At 38.7% G+C, this 19,246-nt stretch overlaps 1 protein-coding gene across 1 annotated transcript; it reads left to right on the top strand.

Moving 5' to 3' along the window:
• Positions 1 to 308: 308 nt before the first annotated feature.
• Positions 309 to 1,305, top strand: LOC126634418 (uncharacterized). The gene is made up of 3 exons (XM_050304932.1): positions 309 to 524; positions 755 to 817; positions 962 to 1,305. The coding sequence occupies exons 1-3, from the start codon at positions 453 to 455 to the stop codon at positions 1,160 to 1,162; spliced, it is 336 nt and encodes a 111-aa protein (XP_050160889.1). The 5' UTR covers positions 309 to 452; the 3' UTR covers positions 1,163 to 1,305.
• Positions 1,306 to 19,246: the final 17,941 nt, after the last annotated feature.

Genomic DNA, 19,246 nt, shown 5'->3' on the forward strand with positions numbered 1-19,246 from the left:
AATATTGAACAGTATAAAAAACCTTTTTCAGCAATCCATCGATATCAAATCAAATCGAATAACCATTCATGCAGTTGCTCACCTCTTACAGCTCATAACAAACTCCTACGTACGTACCCTCGACCACCAATAATGTCAACTCATAAACAATTTCACAGAAGCACGGGATCTGTGCGTTTTTTCACTTTGCTTTATAACCTTAGTTTCCATACCAGTCACTATATATAGAATCCGTGACTTAGCCAAAAATATAGGCAATAACGTCCTAATATATACATATATATATATATATATATGTATATGTATATGTATATGTCTCACTATATACAAGACTAAACAGTTATAGTAACACTGTAACAGTACTTGATTTGGTGGTGATTGGTATGCATGGGCTTCATTTGCTACCCTCCAATCGGATTGCTTGAGAGATTATTTAATCTTCTGTTCATTTCATGGCTAAAGTTTGCCGTTCAATTGAGACAGAGCCTAGAACCTTGAGTGAAGGGCAACTCAACCGTGCTAGGGTGGGTAATTTTTAAAAATGAAATTTTCTTATATAATTCACCACAATTTCGTCTTTTTTTTTTATTAAGTGATGTTAGAGCATGGGAGAATCGAACTCGGGACCTTAAGTGCAGCAAGAGAGAATGTTCCTAGTTAACTGAACTATAAGCTCCTTGCATCACGAGTTAAGCTTCTTGTTTTTAATTTGGACTTTTTGTACTCTTCTAAATGTTTCTCATCATATTTGCAGGAAATTGCTGCTGATGTAGTTCAGAAAATGGAACCAACTGAAGCCACAGCTCTATTCATTGAGGTTCGGTTTTATAATCTATGTTTAGAAAGAAAGTTATATTTGTGAGGAGTGCACAATCAGATTTTTAAAGTGCCAATAACAACTCCCTAATTGATACCATAGTTACATGCTTCCAAATTAAATGGCTTATGCATATGCATATAGGGATTGAGGCCGGTTGGATCAGCGAAAGAGATGAAGCATATGATTGATGGTGAGCAACTACAACTGCAGACTAAGCTTGTGGACTGGAAGGAGGAGGCTCAAATTTTAGAAAGGCCTTGCCAATGCTTGTGCTCTACGGCCATTGTTGAAACGCCCGATCAAGAAACGCAACTTACAGGACCTGTGTCGGCCCCATTTTGATAGTTTTCGTCTATCAAAGTTTATAATTTGACATATTATGTTATAAGGTTGTGCGACGAGAAAATATTTATATATATCAAATAAATACAGTAAGATTCGTGCCAAATTTAAATGTAAGATTAATGAAATACTGCGGTTAAATATCTCATTTTTATCAGTATAGTATTGTTGATATTTGTAAAGAATGCAGATGTGGGTCTCCATAGCAACTAAGATTTTTCTGTTTTAATTAGGGAATGCTGGGGTTTTGTAGTAGATGCAACTGCAAACAATATGCCGTGTTCGGTGTTCATGCAATGTCGTACACATTTTGGGCTTTCGTGACAGTGTGATAAAGATTAGAAAGAAGCTTTCATTTTCATTTATTCAATACAATATGTAGGAGTTTAGGATAAGCCAAGATTTAAAAGTGGTTTTGGTTGAACTTATTAACAGTAGTAAAACACTCTTGAAGGCAATGAATTTTGATAATCTTGTAAGACGAAACAATGGAAGTTTTAGTGAGAGAAAGTAAGAACTCAGGGGAGGGAGGGAGGAAGGGAGGGAGGAAGGGAGGGAGAGAGAGAGAGAGAGAGCTCTTGAAGGCAATGAACTTTGATAATCTTGTAAGACGAAACGATGGAGGTTTTAGTGAGAGAAAGTAAGAACTTAGGGGCGGGAGGGAGGGAGGGAGGGAGGGAGGGAGGGAGGGAGGGAGGGAGGGAGGGAGGGAGAGAGAGGGAGGGAGAGAGAGAGAGAGAGGAATATCAAGTGATTTTCATTAAAGCAAGTAAACCAATACAACAGAATTCATAGACCAAGCCTAACTAACTTTCCTTATGTGGCACACCACTTTACAACTAATTATATTAATATGAAGTGATTTTCATTAAAGCAAGTAAACCAATACTACAGAATTCATAGACCAAGCCTAACTAACTTTCCTTATGTGGCACACCACTTTACAACTAATTATATTCCTTAACAGATAGACCATTCAGCTATTGACACATGGACACTATATTTTCTATTATTACTCCCTCCTCAATCTCAGTTGGGTATCCCAGCCTCAGAATGCTGCAATGTTTCACGAAGACAGGACTGTGCAACCCCTTGGTGAGAACATTAGCAACTTGTGAATCTGTGTGAATATAATGAACTGTGATGTCTTTCTTTTGAACTTTTTCTTTGACAAAATGATAGTCTGTGTCCAAGTGTTTAATCCTAGAATGAAACACTAGATTCGAACTTAGTGCCAAGACTGAGAGATTGTCACAATGTAATAAAGGAGGATTTGACAGAAACTCATGCAAATCTTTCAACATAGACCTTATCCAACAAACATCAGTAGTACAGTGTGCCAGTGCTTTATATTTTGCTTCAATTGAGCTTCTTGAAATTGTTGGTTGCTTTTTCGATTGCCACAAAATTGGATTATTTCCAATATACACAATGTAGCCAGTTATTGACAATCTAGTATTAATATCTGCTGCCCAATCAGTATAAGAGAAAGTTGTAATATTGATATCAGAAGAATGAGAGTATGTGATTCCACACTCATGAGTCCCCTGCAGGTATCTCAAGATCCTTTTGACTAGAAAGAAATGTGCATCAGTTGGTTGGTTCATATATTGAGAGACCACATTGTTTGAATGAGCAATGTCTAGCCTTCTAAAGGTAAGATATTGAAGTGCTCCGACTAGACTTCTATACAAAGTAGGATCTTTCATTGGAATTCCTTCTGACACAAACAATTGAGTATGAGGTTTGGATGGAGTAGGATGTGGTTTACAAGAGCTTATGCCAGCTTTGTTGATTAACTCCTTTGCATACTTAGATTGGTTGACAAATAAACTGCCATCAGACTTGTACATAATTTGCAAACCAAGAAAATATGTCAATTTCCCCATATCTTTTTGTTGATGCACAAAATCAGTGAGGACTTTGGTACAACAGAAAGTGTTAAGTTTATGACCTTCGCTAGATTGCTCCGGTCATTAGTGTGGATAAGTATGTAAATGGATAGAGACAGGGAAGCAAACACAAGATGTACGTGGTTCACCCAGATTGGCTACGTCCACGGAGTAGAGGAGTTCTCATTAATTGTGAAGGGTTTACACAAGTACATAGGTTCAAGCTCTCCTTTAGTGAATACTAGTGAATGATTTAGTACAAATGACATTAGGAAATATTGTGAGAGAATAATCTCTATTTATAGAAGAGAGTTTCTAGTTTCATTCTGATATTGACACGTATCGTGTTGTGATTAGCTTCTGACGTCGACACGTGTCGTGCTATGATTGGCCTCTTAGTTGGAGGGAAACTTTTTTGGGTCCTTGACGGTATAACGTTGACCGGTGCTCAGTAGTTTCGGGATTGGTCAAGTATGGTACAAACAGTGCTCCCCTAAGTTCTCGAGTAAGGGAAGTTCCTCGGTTGGGGACTTGCAAGATCTAAGCCATTGAGTAATCATGAAATTTCTAAGTACCGAAGTGTGGTATCATTTTCACTTGCCTTATCTGTCTCATATGTAGATGTGGAATCTTCTCTGGAAGTACTTTTCCTCCATCCAGGGGTGGTATCTTTAACCGATGAAGATGCATAAGGTAATGTATCAATTTCACTTGAAGCTTACTTGTAGTTTCGGGCTTAGTCAAGTGCGATACAAACCCTATAGTAGGAGTCCCCCAAGTCGCTGAGCTAGGAGATTTGCCGAATGAGGTAACAGACAAGGTAAGCAATCAGACTTCCAAGCAAGTAACCTGGATCGGAGGTTCGACTTCGGCTTCTGGTTGATTGTTCTCCTTCTTCTTGTGTCATAAACAGCAATAAGGATAAGGAAATGGAGAAGGGATGATATGAGATACTTTTGCTTTTGAAGAAGTAACTTTCCACATGCTTATTTTTGAACTGGGCTGGAGGGTTTTCTAGTTTCCTCCAGAGTATAAGGCCGACCCAAGAATTTGAGGGTCAAAACAAGTCCATCAAATCTAGAGTACGTTCGACCCTGATGATACGGGATACTTGTGCTGTTGACAAAGTAGTGGATGTATCGGCACGTGTTCTGTTACGCTTGTCTCCACATGCTTCCTTGTATCCTTCTCACTTGCCCTATCTGTTCCTCAGGCAGATGTGGTATCTTCTCTGGAAGCATAAGATGTTGAAGATGAGTACTCGAGAGCAATGCCAGATAAGTAATCAGGCAAGGGGTTCTAGGTAGTGAGTTCCTGACTGGAAGCTTGATTCCAAGTGTTGACTGATTGCTCTTTTTCTCCTTGTCTTGCAGGTAAGAACAAGGCCAACAGAAAAGACAGGGAAAAAGCATGATATGGGATACTCTTTCTTTTAACCCTGATGATATGAGATACTCTTGCTCTGGTGTAGCTTGTTTGCAGAGGTATTATCGAGAGAAAAAGAAGCTGAGTATTTCGAGAGACTCTGCTGAAAGTGCCCTCTTGGATGTGAAGAAAAGTTAAGCTTTTTTTTTTTATTTGCAGGTCTGCCTGGCAGTGGAGGATGGAGGTCGACATATATAGGAGTCTCCCTAACAACAAGTAGTTGTGTTATTCCTTTACCCTTCTTGGTCATAGTAATGTAGTGAGAGCTACAAGCTTCACGTGTTTTAACTTTGTCAGAGCACTTTGAAAAAGTGGTCTGTGGTATCTGGAAAGCTGATGTTGCGTGTGAAGATTGCAGACAAGCTTTATCCAAGGAAATCTGGCTCTCGAAGTTCGGAGAACGGTGCCTCTTTGGTTTTTGAACATGCAATCTTGTCGAGGATCTGGCTCTCGGGATTCAGAGAACGGTGCCTCTTCGATTTTTGAGAAAGCAATCATGTTGGGAGTCTGACTCTTTAGATTCGGAGAGCAGTGTCTCTTCGATTTTTGAGAAAGTAATCCTGTTGGGAGTCTGGCTCCCGAGATTCGGAGGGCGGTGCCTCTTCGATTTTTTAGCACGTAATCCGGTTGGAAGTCTGGCTCTCGAGATTCGGAGAGCAGTATCTCTTCGATTTTTGAGAAAACAATCTTATTGGGAGTGTTTTCTCGAGTGTGAGTAAAGGTTGGGCATTTTTGCCAGTCTCCCTTACCACGGAGCACAGAAGTTGACACATAGTAAGACTTTCTAGTTATCAAGCAGTGGTGTTGTTCCTTTACCCTTGTGGGTAATAGTAGGGTAGCTGGACCTTCAAAATTTATGTGTCTAAACTTTGTCAGAGATCTTTGGTAAAGTTATTTGTGGTACCTGAGGAGCTGATGTTGCGTGTAAAAAGTGGTGTCTCTTCAGAATCCGAAGAGTGGTGCATCTTCAATTTTTGAACCAAGGGCCCTGTTGCCTTTTCTTTTATAAGGGCACCAATTGTGTGCAAGAAGTACATTTAAAAAGTTATTGCTTGTAGGAATTTTCCCCTTACTTCAAAGATTTATTGCACCTCATTTCTCCTTCATCATTTTTGAGAATGTCTGGCCCATCCGACCGTCATTTTGACTTGAACTTTGGTGAAAAGGTAACCATGCCTTCTCAAGACAACATATGGCACCCATCATTCTTATCCCATACTGGTTCTCTTACTGTTGGGGACTTTGTGTTGAAGAATGATATGACCGCTGCGGTGGTGGCCAGGAACCTTTTCACTTCTAAAGATAACATACTACTTTCCAAACGGTCTGATGAGTTGGCTGTTAAGGATTCTCTGGCTCTTAGTGTTCAGTGTGCAGGTTCTGTGTCCAATATGGCACAACGCCTATTTGCTCGAACCCGCCAAGTTGAATCATTGGCGGCTAAAGTGATAAGTCTCAAACAGGAGATCAGAGGGCTCAAGCATGAGAATAAACAGTTGCACAGGCTCGCACATGACTATGCTACAAACATGAAGAGGAAGCTCGACCAGCTGTAGGAATCTGATGGTTAGATTTTACTTGATCATCAGAGGTTTGTGAGTTTGTTCCAAAGACATTTATTGTCTTCATCTTCTGGGGCTGTACTGCCTAATGAAGCTCCAAATGATCAACCTTTAGTGCCTCCTCCTTCTGAGGTTCTGTCTAGTACTGAGGCTTCGAATAATCACCATCTGGTGCCTCATCTTTCTGGGGCTTTGCCGACTGCTGAGACTTCTCCTGAGCAACCTTTGTGAAGGCTCCCTCTTGTTTGTTTATTTTGATTCATGTATATGTACATATTTGTAACTTATCGGATATATTAATAAACAAGCTTTGCTTCATTTCAACGTATTGTGTTAAATACACCAAGGCATTCTTCACTAAGTTCTTTGAATTTTTCCTTTTGTTGAAGCTTGTATGTTGAAGCTTTGTGAGTGAAGCATGTAGGTTGAGGTAGTGCTCCTTTAATTTCCCGACTGAGGAAAACTTCTTGTTTGGAGACTTGAAAAATCCAAATCATTGAGTGGTTGTGAGACTTCTGAGTATCAATGTGTAGTAGCATATGATAGGAGTCCCCCAAGTCTTTGGTCGAGGGAGTTGACGAATGAGCTATTTCCTTTCTAACTGGTAGCCCAAAACTCCTTCTTCATATATATTTGTTATGAAAGTTGTTAGGCCTAAAGAAGAGAAGGCCTAGGCAATTTGTTTTTTTTTTTCGAAATATTGTTTTCGAATTTTTGAATTTTTGAATTTGAATTTCCGAAAAAAAAAAAAATATATATATATATATATATATATATATTTTAAAGCTTTGTAGGTGAAGCTTTGTTGGGTACCATGAATTGATTTTGCTTCACACTATCTTGTTCAAGATAGTGTGAAGCTTTTGTAGGTGAAGCTTATGTGTTGAAGCTTTGTAGGTGAAGCTTTTGTGGGTGAAGCTTTTGTGGTGGGTGAAGCTTTTATGGGTGAAGCTTTTGTGGGTGAAGCTTTTGTAGGTGAAGCGTTTGTGGTGGGGGAAGCTTTTGTGGTGGGGAAGCTTTTGTAGTGGGGAAAGCTTTTGTGGGTGAAGCTTTTGTTGGTGAAGCTTTTGTAGGTGAAGCTTTTGTGGTGGGTGAAGCTTTTGTGGGTGAAGCTTTTGTTGGTGAAGCTTTTATGGGTGAAGCTTTTGTAGGTGAAGCTTTTATGGGTGAAGCTTTTGTAGGTGAAGCTATTGTGGGTGAAGCTTTTGTTGGTGAAGCTTTTATGGGTGAAGCTTTTGTAGGTGAAGCTTTTATGGGTGAAGCTTTTGTAGGTGAAGTTATTATGGGTGAAGCTTTTGTAGGTGAAGCTTTGGAGTTGAAGCTTTGTAGGTGAAGCTTTGGAGTTGAAGCTTTTGTTGGGTACCATGAATTGATTTTGCTTCACACTATCTTGATCAAGATAGTATGAAGCTTTTGAGAATTTGTAGATATCCTCCATTGTTGAAGCTTTTGTGGTGAAGCTTTGTTGGGTACCACGAATTGATTTTGCTTCACACTATCTTGATCAAGATAGTGTGAAGCTTTTGAGAATTTGTAGTTGTCGTCAATTGATGAAGCTTTGTTGAATTTCCCTTTTTTTTTTTTGGTAAACTAGAAATTTGAAAATGTGGGAGAGACAACATATACAAATTTTACTTCCATACTGTTGAGCGAGAGATTGTGATGCAAGCCACACCTTGTAGTAGTTGAAGGTTTGGATGAACCATATAAATTGAATTTGCTTCGAAGTTTTGAGAATTGTAGTTGCCCTCCATTGATGAAGCTTTTGTTGGCACCATAAATTGGTTTTTTTTTCACACTGTCTTGATCAAGAGTGTGTGAAGCTTTTGAGAATTGTGGTTGAACTACTTTGATGAAGCTTTTGTTGGCACTAAAAATTGGTTTTGCTTTACATTGTCTTGATCAAGAGTGTGTGAAGCTTTTGGGAATTGTGGTTGCCCTCCATTGATGAAGCTCTTGTTGGCACCATAAATTGGTTTTGCTTCACACTGTCTTGATCAAGAGTGTGTGAAGCTTTTGAGAATTGTGGTTGAACTCCTTTGATGAAGCTCTTGTTGGCACCATAAATTGGTTTTGCTTCACACTGTCTTGATCAAGAGTGTGTGAACCTTTTGAGAATTGTGGTTGCCCTTCATTTATGAAGCTCTTGTTGGCACCATAAATTGGTTTTGCTTCACACTGTCTTGATTAAGAGTGTGTGAAGCTTTTGAGAATTATGGTTAAACTCATTTGATGAAACTCTTGTTGGCACCATAAATTGGTTTTGCTTCACACTGTCTTGATCAAGAGTGTGTGAAGCTTTTGAGAATTGTGGTTGCCCTCCATTGATGAAGCTTTTGTTGGCACCATAAATTGGTTTTGCTTCACATTGTCTTGATCAAGAGTGTGTGAAGCTTTTGAGAACTGTGGTTGAACTCCTTTGATGAAGCTTTTGTTGGCACCATAAATTGGTTTTGCTTCACACTATCTTGATCAAGAATGTGTGAACCTTTTGAGAATTGTGGTTGCCCTCCATTGATGAAGCTCTTGTTGGCACCATAAATTGGTTTTGCTTCACATTGTCTTGATTAAGAGTGTGTGAAGCTTTTGAGAATTGTGGTTGAACTCCTTTGATGAAGCTCTTGTTGGCACCATAAATTGGTTTTGCTTCACACTGTCTTGATCAAGAGTGTGTGAAGCTTTTGAGAATTATGGCTGCCCTCCATTGATGAAGCTCTTGTTAGCACCATAAATTGGTTTTGCTTCACATTGTCTTGATCAATAGTGTATGAAGTTTTTGAGAATGGTGGTTGAACTCCTTTGATGAAGCTCTTGTTGGCAACATAAATTGATTTTGCTTCACACTGTCTTAATCAAAAGTGTGTGAAGCTTTCTACGAGTTGTAGTGTTTGCATTGTTACAGAGGGGAAATGTTTGAAAAAGATGCAAGAGGGCTGGATAGCTTAATCTTTGTATGCCATGCACTGAAGTTGTTGTTGGCTTGCAATAAGACTTTGTTGGTGACTATAACTCTTGTTGGGCATAAGTGCTCCCCTAGTTGAGCTGTCAAGCTTGAGGGTTTTTTATTATTTGTGAATGCTAGGAGTTCACATGTACAAGTTGTACCACTAGTCTTCTGGTAGGTGCAATGAATGGTGAGTTGCTTTCATCACTTGGTTGGTGGTACGAATATGAGTTCCTTCATCACTTTTCATCACATTTCATCACCTAGTTGGTGGCATGATGATGAGTTCCTTTTTCACCTGGTTGGTGGCATGAAGATGAGTTCCTTCTTCACCTAGTTGGTGGCATGAGTGGCAAGTTGCCAAATGATATTAGAGTATTGGTTGTACATTTCATCACCTGGTTGGTGGCATGAAGGAGAGTACGGGTTGTACATTTCATCACCTAATTGGTGGCATGAAAATGAGTTCATTCTTCACCTGGTTGGTGGCATGAGTGGCAAGTTGCCAAATGATATTATAGTACGGGTTGTACATTTCATCACCTGGTTGGTGGCATAAAGATGAGTTCCTTCTTCACATTTTATCACCTGGTTGGTGAGAATAAGGGCAAGGTGTCGAGGCACATTGTAGCAAGTGTCGAAGACACATAGTATGTTGAACCCTTTCGAAGTACAGTTGGCTTATGTATGGATGTGTTGGAATGTATGATATTTATGTATGAATGTGTTGGAATGTATAATGTTTATGTTGATTGATATGAGTGATGCTTATGAATGTTTTGCTATGCATGAAGGGATCCATGCTTTTGATATGTGAACCATGTTGGTTGTAACACTTAGTATCACATACTTTGTTTCAAAGTACGCATGTTGAAGCTCTGAGTTGGAGTATAAGGGTAGGTCAGCGTAGACCAAGTGTTACAGTGCTAGGAACGCAAAAGACTCAGAAGAAGTTGTCTAAATTCACTCTTCTTTAAATATTTGCCGAATGGCTTATGTGACAAAAGATCTCAAGCGGTTGAGAGTCAAAACATTTGTAATGTGTATGCCTTCTTATAATAGCATTTCCTTCAGTACCTAGTCCTCCACTTTGAAAGAGTGAGGCTTGGTCCCATAGTTATAATAGTCGACAGTACGTTCATCCCTGGTTGTCTTGATACGAACTTTTATCCCTCTTATTGTAATGGGCTTGCCGAGAGTAAAAATCATTCCTCTTACCAAAAGACAGATACGTTTGGTGACTTAGATAGTAGCTAAATAAGGCATGAGATAATGCAATGGGTGTCTGAATGGCCAATATCTCCTCACTTGGTAGAACTTGACTTCCACTTCCCATTTGTTGATAGGGTTAACCATATGGGGGTTCCCTTGGTATGTTCTTGCTTCGGCGGATGCGTGGTTGTAAACTTGTGCCATCACCTCAGAGTAAGTCTTCCAAGTGTTGGCATTGATCATGTACTTGAAGAAACAATCATATAGGCCTGCCGTAAAGGCCTTAAGGGCGGTCTTGTCATCTGCCTTAGCGCAGCGAGAATACTCATGGCTGAAGCTACCAGCATACTCTCGTAGTGACTCATCCGGCTTCTGGCGAATAATGTACAAGTTATCTGCAGAATGCAAGTGATCGGTCTGGAAGATGTGTTGAGAGAGAAACAGTTTCCTCAATTCGTCAAATGAGTCTACTGTCTCAGGTGGAAGACGACAATACCAGTTTAGAGCTCCACCAGAGAGGGTGGAGAGGAAGAGAAGACATCGTTATTCATCGGTGTGCATCCGATATGCCATGGTGGACTCAAAGAGGTTAAGGTGTTCAATTGGGTCCTCCATTCCAGTATAGAGTTGTAAACCAAGCTTTTGTTTTGTCTTCGCTTGAAGGGGGTGTCGATGATCCTTCTTGTGAGAGGGCCAGGCCTGGGTTGGTTCCAGTCAGGTATCTCGGCTTGACGTTCGGCCGTCAACTTGTTTACTTCCTCAAGGAGTTGTAGGACAAGGGGGTCCTGAATGGAGTCATGTACCACTGAAATTTTCTTTCGTAAGTCTTCATCGCCTCTTTGAAGTAGGAAAGTTTGAGCAAGGGCATGTGGTTTTTTCTTGGACTTACCGTACTAACTTCTAGGGCGAGTCTGTCGGAATACCTCAGAGTCCCCCGTACCTTCATGTTCCTCTAGGACCTATCGTTCTTTCCCTAGATTGGCAGCTAGCTTAGGTCGTGGGAATGGACCGAGTTTTTCAGAAACCCTGGGGTCATTGATCTTCGAGCATATGTGGAGGAGATTCTCTCAACGTTGCTTTAGGAAGTCTCGGCAGTCATGATAAACGGCTTTCGATCATTTTAACCCTTCTGCAAGGAGGTGTCTTCCTCCACTTCTTCTACTTCGGGTCGAAGCATCTGGGTTGAGAGAAGTCTCATGTTGATCAATCTTTTGATGATTAGCTCACGCCTCATCAAGGATACCCATGTCGAAGGGAGGTGAACCTCCGTGTTGGGAGGCACCCAGATGTTGGTTGATGTCCACAGGGGCAACGAGCTCGCGTGTTTGAGTACGCCTAGTTTCGTGGAACGTCTTAAAGAGCTTCTCTTACTACTCCTGGATGACCTCATTCTTCATTGCTATCTTGTTGTTCTGAGCTTCTAGCTCATCGACTTTAGCTTGAAGAGCAACCCTCTTTCCTTCATTCTTTCGTTGTTTCGCACTAGGTGCAAAAGGGGTGTCATTCTATGTGTTGTGGCTTCCTTCGCTCCCTATGTTGGAGAGGGATGCCTGGTCAAAAGAGAGTGTACGAATGGTGGAAACCAGCTTTACAAAGCTGAAGAAAGTGGGAATAAGTGTCTTTCCCATAGACGGCGCCAAATGTTGATGCACAAAATCAGTGAGGACTTTGATACAACAGAAAGTGTTAAGTTTGTGACCTTCGCTAGATTGCTCTGGTCACTAGTGTGGATAAGTAAACACAAGATATACGTGGTTCACCCAGATTGGCTATGTCCACGGAGTAGATGAGTTCTCATTAATTGTGAAGGGTTTACACAAGTACATAGGTTCAAGCTCTCCTTTAGTGAGTACTAGTGAATGATTTAGTACAAATGACATTAGGAAATATTGTGAGAGAATGATCTCTATTTATAGAAGAGAGTTTCTAGTTTCATTCTGACATTGACACTTGTCGTGTTGTGATTGGCTTCTGACGTCGATATGTGTCGCGCTATGATTGGCCTCCTAGTTGGAGGAAAACTATTCTGGGTCCTTGACGGTATAACGTTGACCGGTGCTCAGTAGTTTCGGGATTGGTCAAGTATGGTACAAACACTTTTAATTCAAAAAGTTCACCAAGTTGTGTAATAACCATCTGAATCTTTGAGCTATTTGAACCTGTCAAAATTATATCATCTACCTATAACAGTAGAATGATAATGTTTGTTCCATCATGCTTGACAAATAAACTTGTATCAGATTGTGAAACCTTGAACCCCAATGAAGGTAAGACATAATTGAACTTAGAATTCCATGCCATTGGGGCTTATTTTAGACCATAAGAGATTTGACCAACTTGCAGACATAATTGGAACTTTTTGCATCAATAAATCCTTGTGGTTGCTTCATGTACATATCTTCTTGTAATCTTGTTTGCATCAATAAATCCTTGTGGTTCCTTCCTCACAATAGCACCAGATTGTAATCTTGTTTGCATTGGATGTGAACTACTACTAGGTACTGTTCTTGATGCATCTGGAAAAATGATTATTATCAGAATGAGAGATTGGTAAAAGTACCTAAAGTTGTGCAAGATTGAGGATAGGAACAAGTTTGATGGATCATTTTGTGTTTAAGAGGGAACATGAGAATTTGTTGTTTCATACCCATGTGAAACCATAGTTCAAACCGTTGTAAATTTGCTGGAGTTATACCTGAGCTAGATGTGCCATGTAAGTCTTGCACTGAAGAACTAAACTCCATGCACTGACCCTCATTAGGTAAAGTATTCTGCATACCAAGTTAAATTGACAACAATTGGGGGATGTGACATAGATGGCCTTTGTGATATCATTTCTCCAGAGCCTAGTTGTATACACTTAGCAGGATACACTGATTCATCATGAATAACATGTCTTGATAGAATTAATCTTTTTTACTACAAGTTATAACAATTACTCCCTTATAGCATGATGCATAACCCTGGAATATACTCACAGATGACCTACATTGAAGTTTAGGATCATTGTAGTGTCTTAAGTAAGGGTAAACTGTTGAGCCAAAAGGGAGAATTCATTTGTAAGACTCTACTTGGCATCTTGTTAATAAGAAAAACAGCATGAGCACATGCATAAAACCAAAATTCTTGTGGTAAGCCTGCAACATCCATTAATGTTATAATAGTCTCAATGATATGCCTATGTTTTCTTTCAACAAGACCATTATGTTGTGGTGTATAAGGACATGAAATGTTGTGAGTCATTCCTTTTGAAGCAACGAAATCCTTAAAAACCTTGCTAGTGAACTTTCCACCTTAATTAGATTGCAAAGATTTAATACTTATACCAAACTGAACTTTAACAAATTTGTAAATTTGAACAAATGTAGAAAAGACTTCAGATTTATTGAATAGTGGGAATATCCACATGTACCTTGTACAATCATCCACAAATGTAACATAGTACCTAAATTCCTCAATAGATTTTACAGGAGATGGTCCCCATACATCTGTGTGAATTCTATCAAAATGAAGAATACATCTACTTGACTCAACAGAAAAAGGTTTCTTAGCTATTTCCCCATGAATACAAGCAGTATACATTTTATGCACTTCATCTATAACATGAGAAATTAGAGATTTAGCTAGCATAAATGTTAAAACTTCATTGGTTGGATGTCCCAATCTGTGATGCCACACTGAAGACTTTACAAGTTGTCTAAGAAAAGCTAATTCAGAAGGAAATGTTAATGTAGGGATCCGAAACAATTTTCTAGGTTTAATCCCTTATTTGTACAAAATCTCCCTTGTTATCTTGTCCTGCACAAAAAACATTATGTCATCACAAATAAACCAACACTTATTGTCTTTACACAGTTGGGTAACAGACATAAGGTTAGCAGCAATGGAAGGAACATGTAGCATATGTTTTAACACAAAAGAACTGGATGAAGTTTGAATCATTGTAGAGCCAATGTTTTGTATTGGCAAACCTTGACCATTGCCAATTTTAATTGTCTCTGCACCTTTAAATGGTATAGTATTACTCAAGCTTGCAAGATTAGAGGTAATATGGTAAGATGTGCTAGTGTCTAATATCCATGTTGGAGTATTTGGAACAAATGAAGAATTGTGTGTAGAAATAACATTGATAAAAGAAGAACCTTGATCATTTGTAGAAGAATTTGGATTATTCACATCCACTGAAGGTCCATGAATTCGATATGAGTAATGTGCTGTAAAAGGACCAGAAGCATTTGACATTTGAAGAATATGAGGCATTGGTGGAGTTGCAGTGAAGATTGGTGCAAGAGAAGTTGAAGGACCACTACGATGATAAAAATAGTTTCCTCTACGGTAGCACTTAAGTGCACTAAGTCCCTTATTGCTGCAAATCTGACACTCAGTTGAGAAACCAGTTGCAAAAGGTTGACTATTCCTATAAAAACAATTTGGTGCAGTGTGACCCCTTCTTTGGCAAATTTGACACTCAAGCTATTGAGGAGTTCAAGTTTTAGTATTTCCATTCCACCCACTATTCTGCCTGAAGCCATTTATAGTTTGACTTATAATTGCCATAATTCTTCTGTTGTCCTCCAAAAAATGACCTTTGTTGTTGTTGTTGTTGACCACCAGAAAACTAAGAAGCTCCAGAAAATTGAAAAGATCCAGGACCCTGAGATGGACCATTCATAGACTAATATTGATTCATATTGCCTAGAAAACCAGTACCATAACCAGGAAAGAAAGGTACTTGATTCTGTGAACCTAGAGGAAAGTATGCAGATAAATTAGTGGACTGATATCCAAACTAATTGAGTGACTGTGGTCCATAAGATCCAGCTTGCTGAGAACCAAAAAATTCTTATGACTGATGACCAAAAGGAACTGCAATAATATGACCTCAAGTACTTGATTCAATATCAGAAGAATTTGAGCTAGACGTTCCACCACTAAAATGTGAACTTCCTGCCATGTGTGAACTTCCATTCATGTATAAAGCTAACATATTATGAGTAAGAGAATTAATAGTTGTCTCATTCTCTCTTTTAGCACCAAAAAGCAAAGCCCTGAATTCTTTCATAATGACAGTAGTTTCGTTTGCAAGAATTACAGTCCTAATTGTAGCATATTCTTTTGGTAATACAGCAAGAGCTGCAAGTATCACATCATTGTCATAAATGAATTGTTCTGTTGTTGTTAACTGATCTCTAATGGACTTAAGCTTCAACAAATACTTATCCATTAAATCTCCATTTTTTTTAATTGTATGTGACTCAATCTTTAAATGATTCACTCCAATTTTAGGCACATATGCATATCTTTCTTCAAGGTTAGGTCATACATCTTCTGCTGTTTTACAACCAATTACATGTTCTATAGCATCATCAGAGAGATCTACAATTAAAAGACTTAACAGTGCCAAATCAGTGGACTCCCATTCTTCATAAGTCCATGTGACTTCTTTAGTGACCCCAGTTTCAGTATTCACCATAAATTTAGGAGAACATACATCAGACCCATCAAAATGACCAAAAATCTTGTAACCCTTCGACACAGACTTGAATTGAAATGCCCACTTAGTGTAATTATGATCACTAAGTTTTATGGTTAACATTCCCAGTAACTCTTCAATCTTTAAACCAACTATAATTGTGTAAATTTTCCAAAATTGAAATCAAATACAAGAATCACTGGCTTCAGCCTTTGGATTCAATCAATCACAAACTGAATTGATAGCATCGGCTTTTCACTATTCAGAACCTGTTCATAGTCAAGAACAACAAATCTGGCATTGGCCTTGATATACTTTTCAATATTCAATCAAGAAATTACACTATCTTTACCACATGATCAAGAAAAATTGACAATCTTGATACTCAAGAAACAGAGAAAAGCTTCAAGAAAGAATAATGTGTTGCAAAAATTCAAACATTGACCCTGAGATTTCACCTAATTCCACCTTTGCACCATAAGCAACTATCGTAATCAGAATAGGGGAAACAAAAGATATAGCTAGAAGAATCGCTAGAAACATAACGTAAACCACTGAGCTCCATCGTAAAAAATTCTCCAATTCACAGCAGAACCTTGGCTCGATACCATCTTAACAGTAGTAAAACACTCTTAAAGGCAATGAGATAGAGAGAGAAAAAGTAAGAACTCAAAGAGAGAGAGAGAGAGAGAAAGAGAGAGAGAGAAAGGAATATGCAGTGATTTTCATTAAAGGAAAAGTAAACCAGTACAATAGAATTTATAGGCCAAGCCTAACTAACTTTCCTTATGTGGCACACCACTTTACAACTAATTATATTCCTAAACAGATGGACCATTCAGGTATTGACACATGGACACTACATTTTTTGTTATTAGAACAAACATACTAAATTTGTATTCGTTTAGTCATGCTGATACATGTGTTTTCAATATTAACATTTTGAAACTTCCCGTCAAAAGTTCCTTTAAATCATAGTGTGCCATATGTTAGGCCTTATTTTTTGTTACACTAACAAGAATTCAAAATTTTATTTCAAATACAACAAATAAGATTACAAGAATTGAAACAGTCTTGAAACCAAATCCAAGCATAATAAAATGGTTTGGTAAAGTTTTTAGCCTTTTAGGATTCTATAAATTGAACCAAACGGAATTGAACCGACTACTTGAACATTCGTATTTAAATGAATTTATTTTACATGTTTAGTTTTTTATTGACAAATAACTAGGTAAACTTAGAATATTAAATTTGAAGATTGATGGAATATTGAATATCTTTGATTTGTAAGTTTGATGGCATGTCGGATTTTAGGAGGATTTGATTGTAGAAGAAAAATTAAAAAATTAAAAAGAGAAAATAATTGGGTTTAGGCCCAAAGATTTTGTCTCTTAAGCATTCGGGCTCTACACATGGGTTGCGCATAACCCAACAAGTTAAATCCCAAATTTTTTTAAATGAAAACAAAGTATTACTCTTCACTTGTAAGTACGAAGTCTTATGTTCGATTCTCGCCAAAGGCAAAATGAACCACATTATTGCTAGCCAATTGTGAGGTTAAGCCCACCCCTTCCCCCTTAATATAGATAATATGGTTTGTTCCAAAAAAAAAATGGCAATCATTGTAGCAAAGAGTATACACTAGAGTATAACCCACAACTATGAATAGGGTAATGCAGAGACCAAATTTCTAAACCAAAGTTTGTAAGGTATGCGCATCCCTCTTTACTAGCTTTCAAGGAGTCGACGACCTAGCTTAGGGCCTTGCCTCCGAACTTCATCCCTAATGGCTTCCAGATATGGCGTAATTTGAAGTTGGACAATTACCTGTTCAATACGACGATCGTCGTATAAGACCTTAATAACAATGTAGTTGAGGTAGTTTTTAAGGTCAATGAGAAGCTTCAGGTTGCAGAGGTCAACTTCGGTGCAAATAACGACAATGGAGAAGCTGAGGTGGAAGGTAGAGGGATGGAAGGAAAGGGAAATCGTGGTCAGGTGTTATACGCTGGACTCTTTTTAAATTTACTGTATCTCATTTAAGACTCATCATATCCTCATGTTTTAAGTTATAAAATTGGAAGGCTTGGATTTAATTATTGTCGGGTCTTGCCCAATTGACGCGCATAACCCATAAATGCCGCAGAGAAAATCAATTAAGCTTAAACCACCCAAACCAAACTTAACTCCATTGTCCAACATTGATTGGGTTTAGTTCCTTTTTTTTTCTTAAGAAATTACCAAAACCGAACCAAGTCAAACTATTATATTGTGGTAAGTGGTAGATTATCTTGCTTGTTAAAGTCTTCATCTTTAACGAAAGATTTTTCAATGTGCTCAAAACATGAGGTAGAACACCATGTGTCAGTTTAATCAAAGGGATACTTCAATAACAACAACAACAACAAAGTCTTTTTCTACTAAGTGGGGTCGGTTATATGAATCCTAGAACGCCATTGCGCTCAATTTTGTGTCATGTCCTCTATTAGATCCAAGTACTCTAAGTCTTTTCTTAGAGTCTCTTCCAAAGTTTTCCTATGTCTTCCTCTACCCCTTCGGCCCTCGACCTCTGTCCCGTAGTCACATCTTCTAACCGACGCGTCAGTTGGCTTTCTTTGCACATGTCCAAACCACCGTAACCGATTTTCTCTCATATTTCCTTCAATTTCGGCTACTCCTACTTTACCTCGGATATCCTCATTCCTAATCTTATCCTTTCTTATGTGCCCACACATCCAACGAAGCATCCTCATCACTGCTACACCCATTTTATGTACGTGTTGATGCTTCACCGCCCAACATTCTGTGCCATACAGCATTGTTGGCCCTATTGCCGTCCTATAAAATTTTCCCTTGAGCTTTAATGGCATACGGCGGTCATACAACATGCCGGATACACTCTTCCACTTTATCCATCCAACTTGTATTCTATGGTTGAGGTCACCATCTAATTCTCCGTTCTTTTGCAAGATAGATCCTAGGTAGTGAAATCAATCGCTCTTTGGTACTTCCTGATCTTTGATCATCACCCCTAACTCATTTTAGGCTCCATTTGCACTAAACTTGCACTCTATATATTTTGTCTTTGATCGGCTTAGGCGAAGACCTTTAGATTCCAACACTCATCTCCAAAGGTTAAGCTTCGCATTTACCCATTCCTGAGTTTCATCTATCAACACTATATCGTCTGCGAAAAGCATACACCAAGGAATATCATCTTGAATATGTCTCGTTAACTCATCCATTACCAATGCAAAAAGGTAAGGACTTAAGGATGAGCCTTGATGTAACCCGACAATTATGGGGAAGCTTTTGGTTTGTCCTTCATGAGTTCTTACGGCAGTATTTGCTTCATCATACATATCCTTTATAGCTTGGATATATGCTACTCGAACTCCTTTCTTCTTTAAAATCCTCCAAAGAATGTCTCTTAGGACCTTATCCATATGCTTTTTCCAAATCTATAAAGACCATGTATAAATCATTTTTCCTATCTCTATATCTTTCCATCAATCTTCGTAGGAGATAGATTGCCTTCATGGTTGAGTGCCTTAGCATGAACCCAAATTGGTTGTC

The sequence above is a fragment of the Malus sylvestris genome, chromosome 9, assembly GCF_916048215.2.
Source record: "Malus sylvestris chromosome 9, drMalSylv7.2, whole genome shotgun sequence".
NCBI lineage: Eukaryota > Viridiplantae > Streptophyta > Magnoliopsida > Rosales > Rosaceae > Malus > Malus sylvestris.